Raw genomic sequence first — 23,706 nt, forward strand, 5'->3', positions numbered from 1 at the left:
CAATAAGGTTAGACGTGATTCCCCCCTCTCTGGCTGTGTGTTTCAGTTTCATTACAATGAGGTTAAATGTGATCCCTTCCTCCCTCCCTCCCTCCCTCCCTCCCCCCTCCCTCCCTCCCTCCCTCTGACTGTGTGTCTCTCTCTGACTCTGTCTCCTTCTCCCTTCTCTGTCTCTCTCTGTCTCTTTCTATCTGAGTCTCTGCCTCTCTCTGACTCTCTGTGTCTCTGATTCTCTCTCTGTCTCTCTGTCTCTCTTTCTCTGTGTGTCTACCTGACTCTGTGTCTTCCCCTTCTCTCTGACTCTTTATGTGTGCCCCTCTCTGACTCTGTCTCTGTCTCTGTGTCTGTCTCTCTGTGTCTGTGTCTGTGTCTGTGTCTGTGTCTGTGTCTGTGTCTGTGTCTGTGTCTGTGTCTGTGTCTGTGTCTGTCTCTGTCTCTGTCTCTGTCTCTGTCTCTGAAGCCATATCTGCCATGATTCACCTGTGGAGATCAGAGAGTTGCCTTGGGTGTCCGTCTCTGCCTTCTACCTTGTTGGGGTCACTGACTTTTCTAGTTCTCCACTGTGTAGCCCAGGCTAGCTGGCCTGCGAGCTTCTGGAATTCTCCTGTTCCTGCCTTTCATCTCACCTCAGTGAAATTACAGATGCCTGAGGTCCTGTCTGGCTTTATGAGGGTTCTGGGAATCTGAGCTTGGTCCCTCATGCTCATCATGAGCTTTACCGCACCAGCTCCCCAGCTCCACTCTCTTTAACTTCTTAATCGATTCTGAACCACATAAATTCTGCTTTCTGAGTCAACGGGCTCCACTTGGCATAGTCCAGAGACTTGTCTCTCAATGTTACCTCTGCTCCATTCTCATGGTTCCCTCCAGGGATTTCACTGAGACGTAACTTAGGCTTTTAAAGTCTCTTTCCCACCTTTTTACTTAGCACAGTTGGCAGAAACGTGTGTGCGGGTGAAAACTTGACAGGGTGGCCGCTACCCAGCCTGCCACTGCGAACATCTGAAATGTGGCTGGTGCAGCTGAGGAAAGAGTTTTAATTCTATTTAACTTGAATTAACTAATTCAAATATGATTTTGTTACCTTTGGAGACAGGGTTTCTCTGTGTAGCCCTGGCTGTCTTGGAACTTGCTCTGTAGACCATGCTGGCTTCGAACTCAGAGATTTGCCTGCCTCTGCCTCCCAAGTACTGGGATCAAAGGCGTTTGCCACCATTGTCCGGCACTAAAACTTTTTTTTTCTTTCTGTCTGTGTAGCTCTGGTTGCCTTGGAACTCACTTTGTAGACCAGGCTAGCTTTGAACTCACAGGGACTCTCTTGCCTCTGCCTCCTGAGTGCTAGGATTCAAGGTGTGTGCCCCCACACCCGGCCTTCAAATACAAATTTAAACAGTAGTTGTTGCATTTGACTAAACAGTTGGACTTTTCCCATCATTATTTACCTGGGAGTGACTTTTAAGGCATAGCCAAGGTTAGTCTAGGACTCGAGATCACTCTGCTTCTGCCTCTTTACGCATAGCCTACAGACTTAGCTCCTTACCTCTCTGCAGTGCATTCTTGGGAGGTGATTTCCTGAGAACTATTTTCTATCTTGAAAATTCTCTCCTTAGCTCTTTAATCTGCCGTGTAGCTGTTTATTCAGTCTTGGCATTATAAACTATACCATGTCTAAGTGTGTCTTCTAGCCCAGCCCAGGTAGACAGTTTCTTTGAGCCATGCCCTGTTCATTGTGTCCTGGGCTTGGTCAGCAGATGCTGCTGATATGGGGCAGTTCATCTGCCCAGCCGTGAGATGAGACATCTGGTCAACCTACTCAGTTTTGCTGAGATAGTGGCTGGCTTCGACTCACTATGTAGCTAACTAAGGGTGACCTTAAACCCTAGATCCTCCTGCCTCCACACTGCTAGCACTCTTGTGGAGGGTATGTACCACCACGATTGGTTTATGCAGTGCTGGAGGTCACGTCAGGGTCCTGCTTGTGCTGAAAACCCTCCTAGCTATCCGACACCCCTTTGTCCCAGTCTCCTGATAGTTTACAGCCTGAGCTGATTCGTGGGAAGGCTCAGCACACTTGCTTATTACTGGGGGATGCTGGGAAGGGTTAGAGAAAGTGCAAGGGATGTGAGGGTGCCCCTGGTGAAACAGCCTGCTCTGAGGCTGGGGAATTGCTGTTGGCTCTGCCTGCTGAGTTTGGAAGGCAGGAACACTGCTGTGAATGAGAAGGAAAGATAGAGGCAGAGGCAAGCAGGAATTTGAGCACTCGCGCACACGCGCGCACACACACACGCACGCGCACACATGGACACACATGCACATGCACACATGAGAGAGACAGTTGGCTGCTGTCCTAGCCCAAGGAGACAATGTCTCTACCCTAACAGGAGCCATTGGCAACTATGGGGGAGAGTTATGATCTTAAATGATTGATCCTGCTGTTCCCTTGTCCCACGGATGGTAAGCTCCTTACCAACTTTTGGGGCCCTGTTTACATGTTGTTGCTATCAGAGAACCCTTTCCTGGTCACTAGTGTCATTTGTTACACACACACCACTGCCATCATGTGTGCACAAGCCCTTGCTAACACGGGACATTTTCTGACACGGGCACCTCTCACCTTGGAAACCAATTTAGTCTCCGAAATCACTGGACCAGCATCCATGTCTCTCTGTAGCCTACCCTTCCACAGGAGGAGGCACTGGTTGGCCCTGGGTGTCTCTGGTACCTAGCAAGGTGCTAAACCAGAGCAAATGTTTAACAGCCGACTCGTGTTTGTACAAAGTGCAGCAGCTTGCCTGTTCTGTGGTCTAAGCACTCCCCTTTCTTGTCCATAGCGAGTCACTGGGGATGGGGTGGAGTGGGGTGGGATGCTCTCAAGGTGGTCTGCCTGGAGGGCTAAGAGAAGGGAGCAGGAAGGAGGAGGAGGAGAAGGAGGAGAGGAACAGGATGAGGATGAGGATGCGGAAGATGAGGATGTGGAGAAGGAGGAAGAGGAGAGGAACAGGAGGATTCAGAGGAGGATTCAGAGGAGGATTCAGAGGAGGATTCAGAAGAGGAAGAGGAGAAGGTTGTGGAGGAGGATGATGCAGAGGAGGAGGAAGAGAAGGAAGAGGAGGAAAGGAACAGGATGAGGATGAGGATGTGGAAGAGGAGGAGAAGGAGAAGGAGGAAGAAAAGGAGGATGCAGAGGAGGAGGAAGAGGAAGAGGAGGAAGAGGAAGAGGAGGAGGAGGAGGAGGAGGAGGAGGTTGGTCTCCTGCCAGCCACCTCCTCTCTTCTAGGTCATAGCGTGCAGCTGTCTGTCCCTCATGACTGTCGTGTGCTCCACGCCCTTTTCTCTGTGCCTGCGGCAAGGTCTGTCCACCTGCCGTGACTGACTTTGAGGCCCCAATCGTTCTTTGGCCCCAGGCTGTCCTGTGCATTGTGGGGACTGGGCCCTTTACCTGAGGCTGGCCCACGGGATCCCTGTAAACTATACACACACCAACCAGGATAGCGTAGCTTGAGCGCTGCTGCGGGGCTCAGATCTCAAATCACCCTGATCTAGCAGCCAGCCAGACTCAGGTCAAAGATCGATCCCTGTCATTGCCCAGCGATGAGGAGACCCCCACCAGCACTTTCCCAACCAAAGCTGAGTTTCTATTTTTAAACCCTGCTCTAGGACGGGAGAATGACTGATGGCCGCCAATGGCCACCGTGTGGTCTGGAGTGCACTGAGCATGCTCAGCCACAGCGCCTAGGAAACAGGAGCAACAGATGGGGCCCCAGCTCACAGGGTCAGGGACAGTTTAGGTCCCAGTGAGCACAGAAGCAGAGCCTGCCGCTGGCTACAAAGCTACTGGGGCCACAACAGAACATCGGGCAGGCAGCAAGGTGGCCAGGTTCCAACGCCAATCGAGAGCATCCTGCTCAGGGTCAGGTAGGTTCTCCGGAGGCCTGGGGCTAGCAAGATAAAGCACGGGCTTCCGGCACGTCCCTCAGCTATGCCACCAGGCCTCACAGGAAGTGACGAAGCTGAAAAGTGCCACTGGGACCGGACATCATCACTGCTTCACGTTTTTCGGAGAATCACACTTTTTTTTTTTTCTTCTGTGGCCGCCAAGGCCTCAGAGGTGCCTGTCTCTGGCCTCAAAGGATCTCTCCCCCTCTGTGGCCCCTCCTCTGCAGCACAGGAATTGGCTTCCTGGGCTTGGCAAGCCTCCATCCCACTCTGCGCTTTGCAAACATTTCCAATATTACATAGTTATCCAGCAATTGTGCCTCTATAAAACCAGTTACCAAAATCTTCCTGTTTCTTCCCTGGCAATTTGTTCTACCGCCCAATAACACCTCTATCTGGGAAGTTCTTCTTGTGATCTAATCTGTTATAGAAGCTTTTTTTTTTTTCTTTTATTGGAGCTGAGGACTGAACCCAGGGCCTTGTGCTTGCTAGGCTAGCGCTCTACCACTGAGCTAAATCCCCAACCCCTAGAAGCTTATTTTTACTCCCTCCCGTTGTCCTGAGATTCTTCCCATATTTGCCTTTTTGTTAGCTTGTTCCTAGGCAACCCTGCTCTAACCTAGGTGGCCCCGGCAGGTGGATTCTGTGAGAATCGAGGATCTTTGAGTAGGGGCTCTATTGGGAGACTGTGAGGCTGACTCCTCCCTGCTGTTGGAAGTAGAGTTGGGGTGATAGGGGATAAGGATCTTGGGGAACCTGGATCCCTACTTAGAAGCCATCTGTTTCTGTCTTTCCTACCTGACACCATGACGTCATAGCTGTTCTACCATCCTCCAGACAGCTCAAGACTCTGGGCTTAGCTCAGCCATCTACTGTTGTTCCGTGGTCACTGTGATAGCCCATGGTCACTGTGATAGCCCAAACCCACTGGGATGTAGGAGCCACCACTGAGCTAATACAGAGACCAGGTGTGGCACTTGGGGACATTTATCTCTATTTGTTGTTACAGTCTGGAGACAGGGTCTCATGCAACTTATTCCTGAAGTGAATTTTCTATGTAGCCGAGGCTGGTCTTGAACTCCTGATCCTCTAGTCTCCACCTCCTGAGTGCTGGGATCACAGGTATGCGTCACCTTGCCATTTAAAGCCAACAGTCACACAGCCTTGATGCCCCCTCAAAATGTTTCACGGTTAGCTGCCCCCAGAAACTCTCTAGACTAGAGTTAGCTTCCGTTCTTTAAGGCACCAAGATCTAGGGCAGGCTTGCAAGGCTATAGTTGGACAGTGGCTAGTTAATTTCTTCCTCAGTGATGGAGTTGAGGTGGCACGGTTCTTACAGCCTGAGCACTCTAGGAAGGCACCGAGGGAAAATGGAGGTCCACTCTGACCTGTCCCCATACTGATCTTACAGAGTCACGAGTGTGCCCGCAGCCATGGCTGATGCCATGGTGCGTTCCCCACCACAGCTGGCTGAAGCCCTTTTAGAATCCACGAAAACATTCAGCTGGAGTCACAGCCTGGGGCAGAGGATGCCAGCAAACTTCTCCCCATCTTGCAAAGGCCTTCTCTGTCCTTCCCCTGCTCCCTCCTGCCAGCCGCCTCTGCCTCAGAGCACAGAAATGAATGAGCTGAACCTTCCCTGTTCTAACAGCTTATGTCATTACCAGCTCTGATTGTGTCTATCCAAAAGAAGGTGGGGTACAATAGTGTGTTGCCCCCCCCCCCCAAATCTCACCCCTAGCTTTAGTCCATCTTGAGCTACTATGCTGCCTCTCTGAGCCCCAGTTTCCCCATATTCGAGGCTGAGACAGTGATATTCAATTCAAGGACTTTAGAGAGGGCTCACTGTGAAGGAAGATTGGTGCTACCTCTTTTTTTTTTTTTTCTTTTTTTCGGAGCTGGGGACCGAACCCAGGGCCTTGCAATTGCTAGGCAAGCGCTCTACCACTGAGCTAAATCCCAACCCCTGGTGCTACCTCTTGATTTATAACTACCTTGACCCCAGTCCTAAGCCTGGCACATAGGCCATAGATTTAGAGACACTGTAGGATGGCTTAATGCGTTTATGTGAAGTGTCTAGCACATGGCTGGGACAGTAGGCACTCAATGTCATACGGTACCGTCTCAGCTTTCCTTACTGCCCCAAGGCAGGCCTTCATCCTCCTGCCGATACCCTATTCACAGCCCTGGCTTAGAACAGCTCTCCATGTTGGTAGACACACATCCGTCTGGGGGCTTTGGGACAGAATAGAGTCCGCTGCACAGGGCCCATTGGCAACTCCATTGAAAAGTCTACTCTTTGTCTCTGAGATTGAGGGACTCTGGAAGACGAGGTGAAAGGTGACCACATTCCTTGGCTACAGGAAGCTGGTCCCCAGTCTCAGGAAGCGGATGATAATGGGCTTAGGGCTGTTCTGAGGGAGGACTCCTCTCCACCCCATTGGCTAGACACCCACAGTGCTGAGGGTCAGAAGAAAAGCTCTGGCTGAACAGAGCTGGGCACCTGTAGCACCAGGTCTTTGCCAACAAGAGGGAGCCTGACCCCAGAGAACTGAGCACAGAAACTACCCAGTCTGGAGGTGGCAAAATTGTGGGCACAGATCCCACCTGGGGCCACAGACCCCCTTCCTTTGCTGGATGTCAGTTTTCTAAGACTAATTGTTAATGTTGAAGTCCTGCATTGTATCTGTGACCTCTTGCAAGGTCAAGAGCTCTGGAAATATCTGGCCAGCATCCTTCCCCAGGCTTGCAAGACCCGGTTAAGGCCTCTTCCTTTATGCAGGCCAAATGCTGCCAGCGACAATGACTCCCCTGCCTGCTGAGTCTCCCCAGGCCTCTGAGTACAGCACTGGCATGGGGCCAGCACACAGAGGTGGGCCTGAGTCCCTGTCACCCCGGCGTGCATTCATTTTTTTTGCGTGCATTTTTTTTTCTTTTTTTCCGGAGCTGGGGACCGAACCCAGGGCCTTGCGCTCGCTAGGCAAGCGCTCTACCGCTGAGCTAAACCCCCAACCCCCCCCCCCCCGCCGTGCATTTTTTGCAACGTAGCCTATCAGAGCTGTCCTGAAGACACAGGTGTGAGCAATTTGAGTCCATTTTACCAAGTCCCACAATCCACTGCTTAAACCTCCTGAAGTCCACCTCGTGGGGGTGAGGACAGGGGAGCACAGCAGGTCCCGCCATGAGCAGAAGACTCTGGCCAGCATGGAGCCTAGCCTTCTCTCACGGGGCCTCCTGTAGCCCTGAGACAAGCAGCTGGAATGTTAGTTCCTTTCCCTACATACTGTCTCAACTTGGCAACAGCTGAGGCATCCGTCCCACCTCCACCTTATAGAGGGAGAGACAGAGGCTCTGAGTCTGGCTGAGGCACACCGCACTGGCTCCTGTGTGGATCTTGCTTATACTCTGTTCTGCAGCAGGGGGATGCTTGTCATTGCCGCTAGCTCAGCCAGCACTGAATGCACATTTCTTGCACACACCGGGCAGGAGGGAAGGAAGCTGGGATTAACTCACTGCAATCCACGATCTCCACCATTTGTCTCTTCATCTCCTAGAGCACTGACTCCCAACCTTCCCAACACTGCGACCCTTCCATACAGTTCCTCACGTTGTGGTGACCCCTCCAACCACAATATGACTTCCATAGCTACCTCATAACTGTAATTTTGCTACTGTTATGAATCGTAATTAAATATCTGTGTCTTCGGAGGTCTTAGGTGACCCCAAGGAAAGAGTCATTTAACCCCAGAAGCGGGTCTCGACCCACAGACTGAGAACCACCACCCAAGTAAAGCCACGTGTCCCTTTGTCTTGTGTCTTTGTGACTCTGACCCCTTGCAGTGACCCTTGTCAGAAGCTGCCTTCTCCCTTCCCTAAGAGGAAGGATGCTGGCCCTGTCCTGATGCAGGGACAACTTGAATGTGAACCCAAGGTGCTTCACTCATGCCAGGGTCAGCAATTAGGTAGCCCAGAGCTCCCACAGGATGCTCTAGAGGGTAAGAGACCCAGACACTGGTGAGATGGAATTACCCATCCCCTGGGCCCTATATAACAGATGCAGACCCTCCTGCAGCTGGGAGGGTAGGCATGAGAAATGCACTCCTGATCTAGGCCTCTTAGTCGAGGACCCTTGTGTCCCTACGGGCATGGCTCAGAATACACACACTGTGCTTACAGTTGCCTACCCTGGCACCTGGGCTATCTTTGCATCTTTTGTTTGATTTTGAGAGACAGGGTCTCCTGTAGCCCAGGCTGGTCTCAAATTTGCTAGGTAGCGAGCTGAGGATGACCTTGAACTCCTGATCCTGCCTCCCCTTCTTAAGTTCTGGGATTACAGGTGGATGTCACCACATTTAGGGGACGATGAGGATGGAGCTTGAAGCCTTCATCCATGCCAGGCAGGCATGCTGTATCGATGCTATGACTACAGCGCCATTCTGCATGTTGGTCCTGGAGTTACAGGCACATGCTGCTGTGCCTGGTTTTACAGCTCTTGTCCAGCAGACATGGACCTCGGGGCTTCCATGACTAGGCAGTGGCAGGATGAGCATGCCTAGACCTCCCTAAAGAGCCCCATGACTCATCACCTAACAGCACAGAGTACTGGACCAAAGGGTGTCAGATGACATCATACGCCCCACTGTTTCTCAGAGTCTGACCCACACAGCTAGATTACAAGACCTGGTTCTGGGTTCAGCTAACCCTGGGAAGCACTGAATGGGAGAGTGTAAGGTATTTTTCTGGGTTGCAGAACCTCTTAGGGCCTTCATGAATGAATATGGTCTGTCAAGATCTACAATACCGTTCCTCAGACTTGTTGACCAAGATTTTTTCCCTCCCTGCCGAATATCATGCTATAGCTCGAGGCATTGGTCTAAGATAGGAAGCCCTGGATCTTAGCGCTGAGTGAGACGTGAACACTCTTTTTGGCTACAGGCAAGTCCCTCCCATCTACTACTGCAGGAGGGGCAGTGCAGAGGCCCCAAGAGCCCTCCAGCCCAGTACTCTTGTCCTCTACACCTAGGCTGGCTGGGTAGCTGGAGCAACTATTACACTTAGCTGACCCTCACCTGTGCAAAGAGGTGTCCTGCCGACCTGATCACTGGTGACCACTTGAACAAGGTCATCTCTGTCTGGGCTGAACCTGCTGTGTGGACCTCGTCCCTGCAAGAAGCCTTGGACCTCTCTCTTATTCTCCCCATTGTGCAGTTGTGGAGACTGAGGCCAAAGTTGAATACCTTGCTGAAAATGAGAGTGGCGACCAAGTTCAGACCCAGAACCAGCACTCCGAATTCTACTTCCCTCCGTCTGCTTGCGGAAGACAGCCATAAACCGTGAAAGGATTATGACCTATGACCGGGGAGCAGGGTTGCTAAAGGCAGTTTTGTTTTGTTTTTTTTTTTTTGGTTCTTTTTTTTCCGGAGCTGGGGACCGAACCCAGGGCCTTGCGCTTCCTAGGTAAGCGCTCTACCACTGAGCTAAATCCCCAGCCCCGGCAGTTTTTTTTTTATTCTTTTTTTCGGAGCTGGGATTTCGAGCAGTTTTTTTTTTTTATTCTTTTTTTCGGAGCTGGGATTTCGGAGCTGGGGACCGAACCCAGGGCCTTGCACTTGCTAGGCAAGTGCTCTACCACTGAGCTAAATCCCCAACCCCGCTAAAGGCAGTTTTGCTGTGGTTTTCAGCTTTGAAGGGGGGGTGGTCTCTGGTCTCACCTTGTAGGCTTTCCAAAGTCACAAGCTCCATTTCCATATTTCCTGGGGTAAAGGAAGGGTGAATACCATCTGGCAGGTGGGAGAAAGGTTGTGGGGAGTAGTCCTGTGTAGAGCCTGCATTCTCTTCCTACCCTGGTAACAGCCTGCAGGCTTCCTCTCTGAACTTGGAAGAAGGAGGAGTGTGCATAGTACAGACAAGCTTACCGGGGCCCGTGGAGCACATACCTCACTGAAAGAAAATCAGGAGTGAAGGCAGAGCTGGAAGTTAGGAGCCAGACATGGCCTGGGACCTACTGGAAATGGCAAGGATCCTTGCAATGGGACAATGGCTTCCCAAAGACCTATCTTTTGCACGAGCTTGGGGGCACTGCATACAATTTGATTCCTTGATACCAGGGGTGGGGGTGGGGGTTCTCAACCACTGCTGCTTCCTAGTGACATCCTCTGCCTCCTGGTGACACATCAGAAAGTTAACCAGGGAGTTCTCAAAACCAAAACCCACTAAGAAAAGACTTCACCCTGATGTCCCCACTGCCCCCAGCGTGCGTATGTTAGACAGGGTCTAGTGCAGCCCAGGTTGGCCTCAGCTTCTTACACAGTCCAGGGCGACCTTGGCCTTCAGATACTCTGCCTTCATAGCCTAAGTGCTGTTATTAGGTGGCAACTGGAGACAGAACCCGTGCTAGGCAGGTACTCTATTAGAGCCCTGAAATATATCCCAGAGCTCTGGTCTTGCTACTCAAACACTAATTCTCTGGGGACCTTGTTCTCTGGGATACAGCTGTGTACAGCTGTGGAAAGCACAGGCTAACACATCGCAGCTGCTTCTTCAAGCATCTTCCCTGGCCTGGGCCTCAGGACACCACCATTCGAGGGTAGCATCCCAGCCGCCATCACAGAGGCAGACACCCCTCCCCCCGATTTGTTGTGGAACATGCCCTCAGTTTGATATCTAAAGATTATCTACCCTACAGATACTGTTTTTTTTTTTTTTTTTATTGTTCTTGTTGTTGTTTTCAAAACAGGGTTTCTCTGTGTAGTCCTAGCTGTCCTGAGATTTTCTCTACAGACCAGGCTGACCTTGAATTCAGAGATCTCACTCTACGGGAATTAAAGGTGTGCGCCACTACCGGCCAGCCACTGGGGTTCTTTTGATGCCCACAAAGGACTATTTTATAGTGCCTGTTTCTGTAGCTGTCCTTTACCAGGTGCGGGTGGACAGACCCCACCTAGTGGAGGCCCATGTTGAAAGAGCTCGAGTGACTTGTCGTAAGAGAGAGGGATGTGGGGTGATGGTGTCTCTGCGAGGTCTCTTTCGTTAAAATGTTAAGTTCGAGGTGTTAGAAAAAAAACCCCACATTGTTTGAAAGCCAGACCTAATGGTGTCCGCTTGTGATGCCGGCTACCAGAGAGTATGAGGCAGGAGAATTCCAAGAACAAGACAAGCCTAGGCAACTTAGGCAACTTACTGAGTCCTGTCTCAAAAACTAAACCAAACCAAACCAAAAAACAAAACAAAAAAAAAACAAAAAAAAAAAAACAAAAAAAACCAAAAAAAAACCAACAAACCAAAACAAAAAACAAACAAACAAAAACCAAAAAAAAAAAAAACAAAACCAAAAAAACAACAAAACAAATCAAAACAAAAAACCCTACCACCACCACACAAAACCGGAGTCCTGTCAATGAAACTTGGTGGTACAGCCCAAGTCTAGGCTGTACCACCTAACACGCACAAGCCTAGGTTTCAATCTCCCGTACTCTCCACCCCCCCATTTCCAAAGACCAAGATTCCACAGTGCCAGCCCTCGCCTGGGTTCCCAGAGCACAGGTAAAGCCAACAGCGGTGGGGCAGTGCCACAGGGTTGAGGTGGGTGGCTCTGGGCCCCCTGCTGATTCATCTGTTAGGGTTGTTACCGACCTTGTCCTGCTGGAGAGAAACTGGCTCTCAAGTCTAGGATTGGGCTTGGAAAACAGGACAAAGGCGGGTGATACTGGTGTCCTCCTGGCCAGGAGGAAGGACACAGAGCTTGCGCTGGACCTCAGCCTGCTTCTGCTTCGAAGCCTGGGTATACCCCTCTTGGGGGGGGGTAGGACTTTTGGGCACAAGAAATCAAGCTGACAGGAAGATTGCCTTTTAACAGTGAAGTAGTACCAGGCTGGGTTCCAGACGCCATTGTGTGAGCGAGTCGGGGCGGGGTTTTCAAGCCAGATTCTGCTGAACAGGAAGGCACCCCAGAGGGCAGGCATACCTATAAGGTCTGGCCCTTCCCAGTTCTAGATGCTGGGGTTCAGTCAGACTCGCCTGGCTCAAAGCCCTGGGTCCCATGCTCGGCACAGCACAATTCAGGCACAGTAGTGCACGCCTACGATTCCCACACTCACGAATGGGACTTAGCCTCAGAGTCCTCGTCAGCAGCACAGGCTGTGGGTTGACAGAGTTAATACGTGGAAAGCACACAGCATGGAACCTGGCCCTTAGCGAATACTTAATGAATGTTAGAAGCTATCGTCGTTACTATTATTGTTACTCGGGTTGGAGCCTGGTAGTATGATTGGGATAGCATGCAGAAAGGCTACTGAGAATGGCCCTGGAGGTTGAGGACTGCACAAGCCAGGGTTAGCCCGATACCTCACTACCTTCCTAAGGGATAGCACGCAACCTGCACAGCGGGAACACCGGCTTCGGGTGCTCTGGGTGACTCCACTCTAGTGTAGGACTAACAGGTACCATTTGGAGGAAATCCTTTCATTAAGGAGGTGCTGGCAGGGTAGTGTAGCTCAGTAGTCGGGTGTTTCCCTAGCATGAATAGAGCTCTCGGCTCTGCCCCCAGTACTGCCGTTGATGAGAGAAAAGCACAAAGGAGGCAGTGAGGGGGGACTTTTGAGTCAGTGTGGCCCCACTCTTAAGTGGCAGAACAGTACAAGGGCCAGCTTGGATTTTGCCCAAATCATGTTTTTCTAAGCACGAATTTTCCCCATGTTTATATATTTTTTTAAAACCAGTGTTGAGAGGCCAGGCTAGTCCTGGAATAGCAAATAAACTTCATCCTTGCAAATCTGACTTAATACTTGAGGCTCTGGAGGCCTGAGGCTACTCTTGGATGGGTATGGGAGAGTCCGATTGATTAGTAATGTCTGCATGAGACTAGGCATAGACTACTGTGTCTTAGGCATGAATGCGCCCGCCTCGTGGTGGGTTCTCAATCCTGGCTGCGATCACCGGAGAGGTGAAAGCCTTTCATCTAGGGAGGGCTAACGCTGGCATGGCCACTGAGAACGCTGATGGTGAACATTCCTTCTCGTCCCTAGCGTCCCTGTCTCCGTGACTTCATTGACCTTGGAGCATGGCGTATCTTTATGCTGTCTGCTCCCAGAGCTGGAAGAGCCATTCGAATGCATTCATTCTCCCATTAAGTCTTGTTTCTGGGCATAAAACGGAAACTGAGGCCATTGGCTACAACCAGGATGTGAGGTTATCCAGATTGGCTCTTCCCAGGACATATGGGGAAAGCAGAGTTTTTGCAACCCCCTGGGGGGGGGTGTCTTGTGAAACTGAGAGAAAATGCTAGTCTGTTCTGCCCTAGACCCTGATGTCTCTTTTAAGCCACGGTGGCTGCCTAAGGACTTGGAACACAGAGATCTGCTGAGGTCTGAGGAAAATCACAGCCATAGCTCTGACCTCTGGACAGTGTGAGGGGAGGGAAGGGAGGCCGTGAAAGCTGGGGAGGCCTCTGAGCTCCAGGGAGTGGGGAATCCTGGGCGTTACAATGTGGGCAGCCCGGATGCGACTGCGCCTCCAAATTAGGAGAGGGACGCAGGCAAGATGTTCTGGGAGTCCACCTGGCTTGACTCCCTTTCAGGGGACTTAGCATCCAACCAGCTTTCTTCGGTCCCTCCTGTCACCCAGCCTAGGAATTTCACAGCGTGGTGGTCAAGCAAGTTGCCCCTCCTGGTGGGACACGGCTCCCCCTTGGAGCAAGGTAGAAACAATCAAATCACATAGAATTCCATCATATTTTAAAATAAGCTTTATTTAGACTTTTTTTTTAATATTTTATATTTTGCATCCATGCCTTCGAGAAACCTCTCCCGGGGGGGGGGGAAGGGTCATTTTCATCTAGAGTTACCCATAACTCATTCCCTATCTGATGTGGTTCTCGAAAATAAACCATCCTTAGTAACTCACAGGATAATCTCCTAATTTCCAAAAAACTGAAACGAAGAGGAGTGACTAAGCCATTAACCGGGAGTGGTTGCAACCTTATTTTCTTGTAAGTTAAAAGGAAGGGTGTGTGTGGGGGAACCATAAAAAAAGAAAGGAAAAGAAAACCCGAAAATTCATGGGGTGGGGGTAGTGTTTTCTAAGACCTCCCTCTGATGCCAGCTCTGGCCTCTCTCCCTCACCACCAGGCTGGGTTAATCAGCTGAGCCGAAAGGGTTGTTGTGTACCCAGGAAGGCCCATCTGGTGTCCCTGCCTGCTCTCTCTCCGGCCTCTGGGCCAGGTCGGGAGGGAAGAGGTGACCTGGTGAGGGGCTTTTTGGCTTGTTTTTTTAGAGACTTTGGACACAAGATCCTATACATTCCAGATTTTCCATCCGGTACTGAAAAATCTTTCAAGAGTTGAGAATGTTTCTGTTAGAGGGAGCACAGCAGTGGCCATAAGGGGTGTGGGCTGAGTTATTAGTGGTTTAGGATCAGTTAAAAGGGGATGGGGAGGAGAGAAAGAGGAAACTGAGTTCCGGGGGTGGGGTGGTACTGGCTGGAAACTTGTGGGTTCTCCATGCCCCAGGTGAGGCCCCGTAGGGACAGTGCTACCCCCACAAACAGGCACAGGCACCTGCCAGCCCTTTTGGGCTTAGTCTGCTTGAGTCGCTGATATAATCAGAGGACAGGGATCCAGGGATTATGAGAAAGTCCATGTGTGGGCAAAGAAGTCAACTGGCCGAAAGAGGGCAAAGGGCTTGCCTGCTAGATACTGCCCCCAACAGCCCCTCCCAGAAGGTGGGCATCATCTTTGTTGACACTGGCTTGCCCTATGTTTGGAATAAACTAAGGATAGAGAGGCATTGTGTATGTGCCACCAGGAGCCTCTTATCCACTGACTCAAGCCCAGATGTCTGGTTAGACCCCACAGATGTGCCCCAGGCTAACCCTTCCCTGTCTCAATCAACATGGTTCCAAAGACAGGTCCAAGAGAAGGGGAATTTGACTGTTAGTGTTCTCTGCTCACCGAAGTCATGATCTGTATGTCAGATAAATAAATATATAGATATATATATAAAGAGAGAGAATATCTAGAGAGAAAGGCCAGAGCAGAAGGTGGGAGTCCTCTCATGCAGGGACAGCAGCCGGGGGGGGGGGGGACAGAAAAGAGAAAAAAAGAAGAAGCAAGCTGGTCGTCTGAGGTCCCCAGCTCTAGCCACCTGAATTCTACCTTGCACAGTGTCTGCAGCGGCATGAACACAGAATAGACAAGTCAGCAGAAACGCCCGCCTCCCGCCCACCCCGTGGAAAAATATACATTCCAATATTTACGTAATAATTTAGATAGAATACGCTTTCTGCATTTGTGCAAATAAATTAAATGCAAGTTTTCTTTCTCTCTTTTTGCTCCATAAAGAAAGAAACAGCAACACAATTTAAAAACAGGCAGGCCATTAAAAAGAGCCCATATGACCCCCTTATAAACACTGTGGCCCAGCCAAAAAGTCTTGGATGGGCTCACGGGTCTCTGCAGAGTGACCTTACCCTGACGACGATGGCGGGGGTGTTTTTGTGGTTAAAGTGACTCGGGCACACCCCGAGAACAAGGTCTGGTCCCACACGTTCACACCAAAGAAAGAGGGGACATGAAACACAGACCGCGCGTCCTTGGCGACGTGGGCTGTAGGAGTAGCGGCTGGACCAGGGACTTTACAAGCACAAAGTGCACACTACTTTTGTTATTTACAAATACACAGCAGTCCTTCAAGTGTTCAAGTTTCATAAAAAGGGAGGAGGGAGGAGAAAGGGGCAAATTAAAAACAAAAACACGACGGATTTAAACAGAAACAAACAAACAACCCCCCCCCAAAAAACATTGAAAAACAAAACAAACGAGAGAAACAAACACAAGTGTATCGCTCAGAGACAACGGGGTTGACAGAGTCACACACGGTTTGTGGTATGTACAGCGATTACAGAGGTGACGACGCGGAGGGGGGTTGGGGGTCACATTTGTGTTTCTGTCTGTTCCAGGCGCTTGGCTACACGCACCCACGAGGGGGAGTGCCTCCGTGCACACACACCCCACACACAGGCTCCGCATCCCCACGCGCACGCACACTCTCGCACACTCTCCATGGCTCATCCACACACAGACACGCCCGTGGACAACGGGCGGAGGGCGGTGGGTTATCACCAGTCCGCGTCTTCCTCTATGTAATAATCAGGGGCGGTACCATCAAAGAGGCCCGGGTCGAGGGACTTCCGTTGTTTCCCTCTGGCGAAGACTCGAGAGATGGAGCCAAATCCCATCTTCTCTTTCTTCTTTTTCCGTTTTTGGTCTTCAAGATCCTCTAGTGACTGAGGCCGAGAGAGAACAAAGGTAAGGTCAGCCTGGTGGGCAGGGTAGCTGTGGGTAAGTCATGGTTCGAGACTTGACTTTCCTAAGTCATGGTCAAGAGCACAGCAGAGGATGGATATAAGGAGCTGGGCTCTGGGGCTGGAGTCCCAGAGTCTGTCCCTTCCCCTCTGAGCAAACCTAGATTAGTTTTAAAGCCTCTCATTGCTAGTGACAGAACCCACCAAGATTGTCCTGAGTGTATCGCTGATATAAGGCAAAGACGCTAAGGCTGGAGTGGCCAGGAGCTGCTCTAGCTGTTTGGACTATTAATGTCATTCAAGTTCTGTTTGATGACTTAAAGGAGCAGTCAGGGCCTGCAAGGACAAACCCATCAACCTGACTACTACCTGCAATCACTCGGATGCAGGGTGGACAGGCCGTGCACAGAGCCGATGCCTTAGCACGTGGCATTGCAGAATGGGACCAGCCTCGGAACCCTGACAATGACCTTGTAACTGGAGGTTTGGGGTAGCACCCACAGAAAGCTTTACAAACGGCCAAGTGCTTACATGTGTTTGGTATTATCTACAGAAAGGGTAGGGTTTCGACTAGACTTGAGGCACATAGAACACTTTAGAGTGTCTTGGAATACAGCCCCTGACTCCTGGGCTGGAGTTCCCATTTCATAGGGCCCAGGAATCTGCATTCAAGATGTCTGTACTCTGGGGCTGGAGCGATCGCTCAGCGGTTAAGAGCAACGGCTACTCTTTTGGAGGACCCAGGTTCAATTCCCAGCACCCACATGGCGGTTCACAACTATCTGTAATTATGGTTCCCCCTGGAATCTGATATCTTCACACAGAGAAACATGCATGCAAAACACCAATGCACACAAAACAAAAATAAGTCATTAAAAATATGTATGTATGTACGTATGCACACATGCATGCATGTGTGTATATACACATGTATGTATGTACATGTGCATGTACACGTGTATGTACATATGTACACACATATGCACATATATACACATATGTACACACGTATGTACACATGTGTACACATGTACGCATGTGCATATGCACACATGTATGTACATATGTATGTGTGTATATATGTATGTGTGTGTATGTGTCTATGTATGTACATATGTACATACATATGCACATCTGGGGTCTTTTCTAGGGCACCCTATGCAAATGGATGGTGCACAGCCAGAAAACATCATAATACAAGAGATGTTGCCCTCGAGTTCCCTCTGTGAGCCTTTCTCATTCTGGTGGTAAAAATGGGGACAGGAGCTGCCTGTGGTTCGCCTTCGAAGAATGACGCTAACAATAATCGAGAGACAGAGATGCAAATGGAAGATGCTTACCACAGCAGCAGGATATGGGATGTGTGGTGCGCACAGTGGGCTTACAGGTCAGGCTGTGCGCGCGCCAAGCCTGGCTCCGGTGCCAGCACACGTGCGACTTAAAGAGGGGTTCTACTTCTCTCTATCTTGGGAGCCCCAAAATTGGCGTTGGGATGACTGACAGTTCAGAGCAACAAGGCTGGGGGAGGCCAAGTTGGGGTGGAGGGAGGATCCGGGCGCCCGGGGAAGCTATACGCACCTGTACAATAGGGTTGTGTAGGCTCTTCTGAACTGGGCCGGGACTGTCGCCCTGTAGCCAAAGGAGAAGAAGATGAACAGCAGACACAGGACACATGAGGGCAACGGCGGTCTTCCCAGGAGGGAAGCCACCAACTCCTCCAGGGCTGCCCTGCCTCTACGTGGGGATCCCAAGGGAATGTCCTTCTGGCCCTTCCACACAGCTCACTGATGGGGCCTGGGCCTCATCAGACATCAAGTTAGGGGACCCGAGGAGCTCTCCTGCCTGGCTTCTCAACCCCTAATCCTTTGAGGCTTAAGTTCCTGCCTTAATTAATTGGTCCATGGGTTCAGATGGAAGGTTGGTTCTGCTAGGTATTTTGTTTTTCTAAGTCAAGAAATCAACTTTAATGGAAAAAGCATTTTAAGGGGGAGTGGGGAGAGGGTTGAAATCGGTGATAGATCTGTTTAGCAAGCCCCAAGTTCTGTTCCCCAGCACTGAAAAGGAAAAACGAAACAAAACCAACCAACCAAACAGACGAAAAACCAAATTAAACAACGAACTCAGCAGATCACATGGTCACTAGCTTACCCTAAAACCAACACAGCTACTCCCACTTTGTGGAGAGGCTGCCAGAAGCTGTTAGTGGGATTTAGGTATGAGTAGGAGCCCAGTGACAATCTCTTACAGAGCTAATAGCAAGTAGAGGTGGGGCTCAAATTCAGGGTGTCTGATTTCTCCTGGTTCTGAGACTTTTCTAGGCAGGGTTCTATTGCAAGTGCACACTGAGTCCTGAGCCTTAGGACTGCCTAGGCACACACTCACACAAGGCTGGGCCCCTTTCGAATCCTTCGTAGGAAACACCAGATAGCCTGTGGGTAGGTAGGGCATTTCCACAGGTTACCAACTATAGTCCAGGTGGGTAGGGAAGGAACCCTTAGTAGCCTGTGGATGTGTAAATGTTTTTATTATATCCCTGAATCACATCTGTTCTACCTGGGAGTCAACAGCCCACTGAGAGTATAAAATGCATTACTAGGGAGACTCCTGGTGGTTGTTTCTGGAATTACAAGCACAGTGCCCATGAAATCAAGCTTGTCACTTGGACCAAGGTCTTTTAACATCTAATTTCCCTGTAGTGAGTCTTCATTTCAGCTCCAATTAGTGGCCAGAGTGTGAGGTGTTGTTGTTCTTTAGTCCGGTCTGTGTTGATCTTATTGGTCACCAGGTAAAATCCCCGAGGACAGAGGGCCACCTGGAGCCATTTTCTGGCTTTTTAGTTTATCCATGCACACCCCTGCAGAGATAGGAAACAAAGTGTGCTTGGAGAGATTTTAACCTGCGGTCCAGTCTTAAGGTTTGCAAACAAAACTCGGTCTGCAGGCAGCTGAGACAGCCCCTCTGTGAAGTACCATCTTTTATAAATATACCCGAGATGCCTCTGGCAGGAGGTGTGGTCTGAGGCTAGCCTGTGTCAAATGCAGTTCTGGTGGATGGGAGTCCTCCTGTGGGTGGATCTGTCGGCAGCATTCCTGTCCCTGAGAGCTTTGGGGTCCCCAGCACATGGTCAGCCTGTGTATGCACAGGTGGGTGAGTGTGTGAAGGCGAGTGTGTGTGTGGCCCAGAGGCCAACTTCACCATCACTTCTCAGGAAATGATGTGTTCTTTGAGACAGGGTCTTTCACTGGCCTGGGCTCACTGATTAAACAAGGCTGACAGGCCAGGAAGCCCCACAGACACCCAGTCTCTACCTCCTCAGTGCTCGGATTACCCGTGCACACCACTGTGCCTGAATCCAATTTAATGTGGATTCTGAGGACTGGACTTAGCTCCTTATGTTCTCACAGTAAACCCTTGGACAACTGGGCCGTTTTGCCAGCCCTCGTCATGGTGGCTACTTTGATAATTAGCTTGGATTATTGCTGTGGTGGGGAAAAGGTTTCCTTCCCTCATATCCGGGAAAGTTGCTGTTTTTCATAACGGTATGCACTTGCTTATTATGGGTTATCAGACAGCATGTCCCTCACCTGAGTGTCTTAGGCCAAGAACCATAGTCAGCAAGTAATGGCTTTCACATATTCTGTTGGTTAATAAAACAATTTTAACTTGTGTTTCTGAAAATGTGTTCCCAGGTTGGAGAGATGGCTCAGTGGTTAGGAGCACTTGCTACTTTTGCAGAGGACCTGGGTTCAGTTCCTAGCACCCAAATGGTGGCTCACAACCATCTTGTAACCCCAGTTCCAGGGAATCTGGCGCCCTCTTCTGGCCTTCATGGGCATCATGTATACGTATGGTGTGCTGACATACACAGGCAGGCAGAACACTCACACACATAAAATAAAAATGAATAAGAAAGAAAGAAAAAAGAAAAAAAGAAAAGGCCTTCCTATGTACCTGAAGATATTTCTGGGTGGCATCTGTGTCATTAGGACATGGGCAGGGAAGCCCTCTGGGTTATCAGCTAGGTCGATGGGACAAAATTTCAAAGTGGTCCCCACCTCTGACCTGTTGGAGGCTCACACAGTTTTCAGCCATCCACTAATGTTTGAGCCACCAGCTTGGGCGCCTGTGGTGGCTTGGCTATGGCTTGAGAGTGTCCTCCAAAAGTTTGTTGTATTGGAAGCCTAGTGGCCAGGGTGACGATGTTGAGATGTAATGGAAACTTTATAAAGTAGAACCTATGAGGAGTCATTTCTTTTACCAGTTTCCCAGCCTCAGCATTTTGTTATAGCAAACACACAGTGGACTCATACAGAGCCCTCCTGGAGGGCTCATGTCTCTTAGCTGCTGGTGCTCAGTACGTAATTATAAAAAACAACTCGTTTGACTATAAAAGTCAGACAAATTCACAGGACCTCTGTGCAGAGGCCAAATGTGTCCCAAGTGACTGGAATCTCAAAATTAAAATACAGCAATCTGCTCCATTCCTGGGTGAAAGAAGAGAGTGGGATTCTACAGGGACAGGTGGTCCTATAGTCAGGCCCAGGGTCTCAGGCAGGGCCCAAGACGGGGTGCACTGGGCGGGGTGTGCTGGGCAGGGTTCCAGGCTGCGCAGACCCTGCTCGCCCTCCCGGGCACAGGAGGAAACAGGCCTCATTTCTTTCTCTCCCCACGTCCACCGCTTCTCGCAAAAGGAAAGAACAGAACGGGAAATGCCTTCGCCACGGCGTTCCCTGGGCGGACGAGAGGAAAGAGCGGGCACGTCTTTATCCCACCCCACAGCCCCGCCATTGCTGGGCAGGGCCCAAGCACCCAGGCCCTGCCGCTGCTGGCCTTACGTTGCAGAGGGAGTGTGTCCGGTGTCTTGGGGAGTTGATGTCGCTCGGTGTAGATGACCGGTCACCTTCAGCAGCGGAAGCATCAGAGATGACGGAAGGCTGTCTTGAGTGGCAGGGGCTCACCCTGACCGCTGGAAAACAGGGATGGCTGGTTAGTAAGTGACACATGAATGGCTGCCTGATATACCCATTGTATAGATCCAAACACTGAGTCGGAGGGAAGGTGTGTGTAGTGGTTAGCTCTTCCCTTTCGCACTGCAGCCCTACTTGTTCTAGGGGCGGCTGCTGGGGAGAGCTTCTCCCTTCTTTGTGATCCAGTTCAGCTCCTCTACACTTGGGGGAGGTGAGGCTCTGTGAAGTCTCATCTGAATGGTTCTAGACACCACACAACCTTAATCACAAAGGAATAGAGTCCCAGACAAGAACCCCCAGGCCACCATCAGCTCCTTTCTTTCCCCAACATCCTGGTGTCTCTGAAACCCAAGCCCACCAACTCTCCTAGCCCACGACAACTTCTGTCTGTCCCTGGAAAGTCTAGGGTGGCCTCCCTGCTTCCACTCCTTACAATGAAGCTAGAGCCACAGGCTTTTGGCCACTGGGGGTCTGGGGGAGAAAATACCCCTTTTCCTGGCCCCTGAAGCCTAGAATGCTTTAACCCTGTGCACTCCATCAAGCCAGGGCTCAGCCTCCTGGTCCCTGGGCCTCCTGTACACAACATGTGGAGGTCAAAGGCCAACAGGTACCTTCTCCCATCGCCCTCCACCTTTTAAAATGAACTTTTATTTATGCGTATGTGCTTGCTTGTGGGCATGTGTACCGCACGCGTGCAGTCCCCACCGAGGCCAGAAGAGGGCATCAGATCCCCCGGAACTGGAGTCACAGGTTACGAGTCTCCACCCGGGTGCTGAGAATGGACACCAGGCTCTCCGCCAGACCGGCCTTTGATTTTAATCGCGGAGCCACCTCTGAAGCCCCATCCACCTTGCTCTTTGCTCCAGGCAGGGGGGGGGGGTCCCACTGAACCTGCAGACAGGCCTGCTGGCAGGGCGAACCCTGGGGACCTCCTCAGAGCTGGGATCACAGTGCACACTGCCTCGCCCAGTTTCTTACCTTCTTATCGCCAGACTCTTTTTAACACACCCACTGTCTGCTTGGCACTGAGTGCACCACGGGGTTCCTTACGTGCATTCACTCACTTCTGGGCTTTCAGCGTCTCCCTCTTGGTAGGCACTTGATACACAGTGCTGGAATGAACGGCCTATCCCAGAAGCCACCACCCAGAAGCCTACGGGGGCCCCTGCCTCGGCGCTCTCTCTTGTCCCGGCGATAGTGTTGTACAGAGGGAGTATTGTTACCTCTGTACCCACTCCGTGTGACCATTCCTGACAGACAGCCCTTGCCACCAATGACCCCGTGGCCCAGTGGGAAGCTGCTGGTTGGTGGCTCTGAATCACTTGCGATCTAGGTGAGTTCCTTTACAGGTTGTGTGGCCCTGGGCGCCCTGGCTGAGCCATTGGCTTATTAGCTATTATCTGAACCATTAGCTATTATCTGATCCGTGGAGGTTCCTGTGCTGGTCGGTTTTCTTTTTGTGCCAACTTGACACGAGCCAGGGTCATCTGGGAAGAGGGACCCTCGACTGAAATTGCCTCCTTCCGATTAGCGTGTAGCGGAGTGTTGGGGGCATTTTCTTGACTGAGGATTGCCGTGGTAGGGCCCAGCTCACTGCTGGTCGTGCTACCTTTGGGCTGGCGGTTGCGAGGGTGGGGGGAATAAGAAAGCAAGCTGTGCAAACTGCGCAGAGCAGAGCGAGCCAGGAAGCGGCATTCCTCCTAGATCTCTGCTTCCGGTCCTTGCTTCCAGGTCCCTGCCCCGATTTCCCTTCATGAAGCCGCGAGAGGCCAGGTTGCTTCTGCCATGGCGTTTACCACAGCAACAAAAAGTAGACTAGTACGTTGCTGGTGACAGCTCCTTGGCAGAGTACTGGGGTGAGACACGTGCCTAAATGTGGTGTGCGCAGTAGAAAGGGAAGAGGAGTCATGTGACAGACCCTTTCCCAGGGATGGCATGGGGTGGAGGTGGGGCCTGAAGAACGACAGCCAATAGGAGAACCCGGAAGCTTCTCTGAGAAGCCACGTTTGATAAAAGGCTCTGAGGTGGCTGCAGGAGCAGCCAGGACAGCAGAGAAGGAAGGGCTCAGAGGGTAGAGTCTATAGCCTGGGCTAACTTGAATTTACTGTCAGACCCACCAAGGATGGGGGCCCTGCAGCAGTGGGCTGTGATTGGAAGTCACCTACCATTCTGTTAATTCTTAAACCATTGCCAACTGCCCACCTTCAGCAGCACCTGTTTCCTGCAGCCAAGGTGGACCAGAGGCTGGGGAGCCACGTGCACACCTGGATCTTGGGACTGACCACGCGGTGGTGGGAGACAGCTACCACCAGGTCGCAGCACCCCTGCCTGGGCATGTGTTGGATTTGTGCTTTATAAGGTCTTGAGCTCTGACCTGGCTTCAAAGGCTCGCTGGACCCCAGAGGGATCCCAGCAAGGGTCAGCAAAGAACGACTGGTGTCTCTGTTTACTGCAGGTGGGTTCCCGAGTCTGTTTACAGCAGAGGTTCTGAAGCCCTGTGTGTCCC

The 23,706-nt window shown here is 51.0% G+C and overlaps 1 protein-coding gene across 7 annotated transcripts in view; it reads right to left on the reverse strand.

The window, feature by feature from the left end:
• Nucleotides 1–23,706, reverse strand: part of Kazn (kazrin, periplakin interacting protein) — a 988,882-nt gene that overhangs the window by 20,677 nt on the left and 944,499 nt on the right. For 4 of the 7 annotated variants that reach the window (XM_087549465.1, NM_001415945.1, XM_087549466.1 and 1 more), the window contains 3 exon segments: nt 21,069–21,199; nt 17,812–17,862; nt 16,092–16,215 (listed from right to left, as the gene is read on the reverse strand). In XM_087549465.1, coding sequence (XP_087405591.1) covers nt 16,092–16,215; nt 17,812–17,862; nt 21,069–21,199 — 306 coding nt within the window. 7 annotated transcript variants of the gene reach the window in all.

The sequence above is a fragment of the Rattus norvegicus genome, chromosome 5 (assembly GCF_021556685.1).
Source record: "Rattus norvegicus strain SHRSP/BbbUtx chromosome 5, alternate assembly SHRSP_T2T, whole genome shotgun sequence".
Lineage (NCBI taxonomy): Eukaryota > Metazoa > Chordata > Mammalia > Rodentia > Muridae > Rattus > Rattus norvegicus.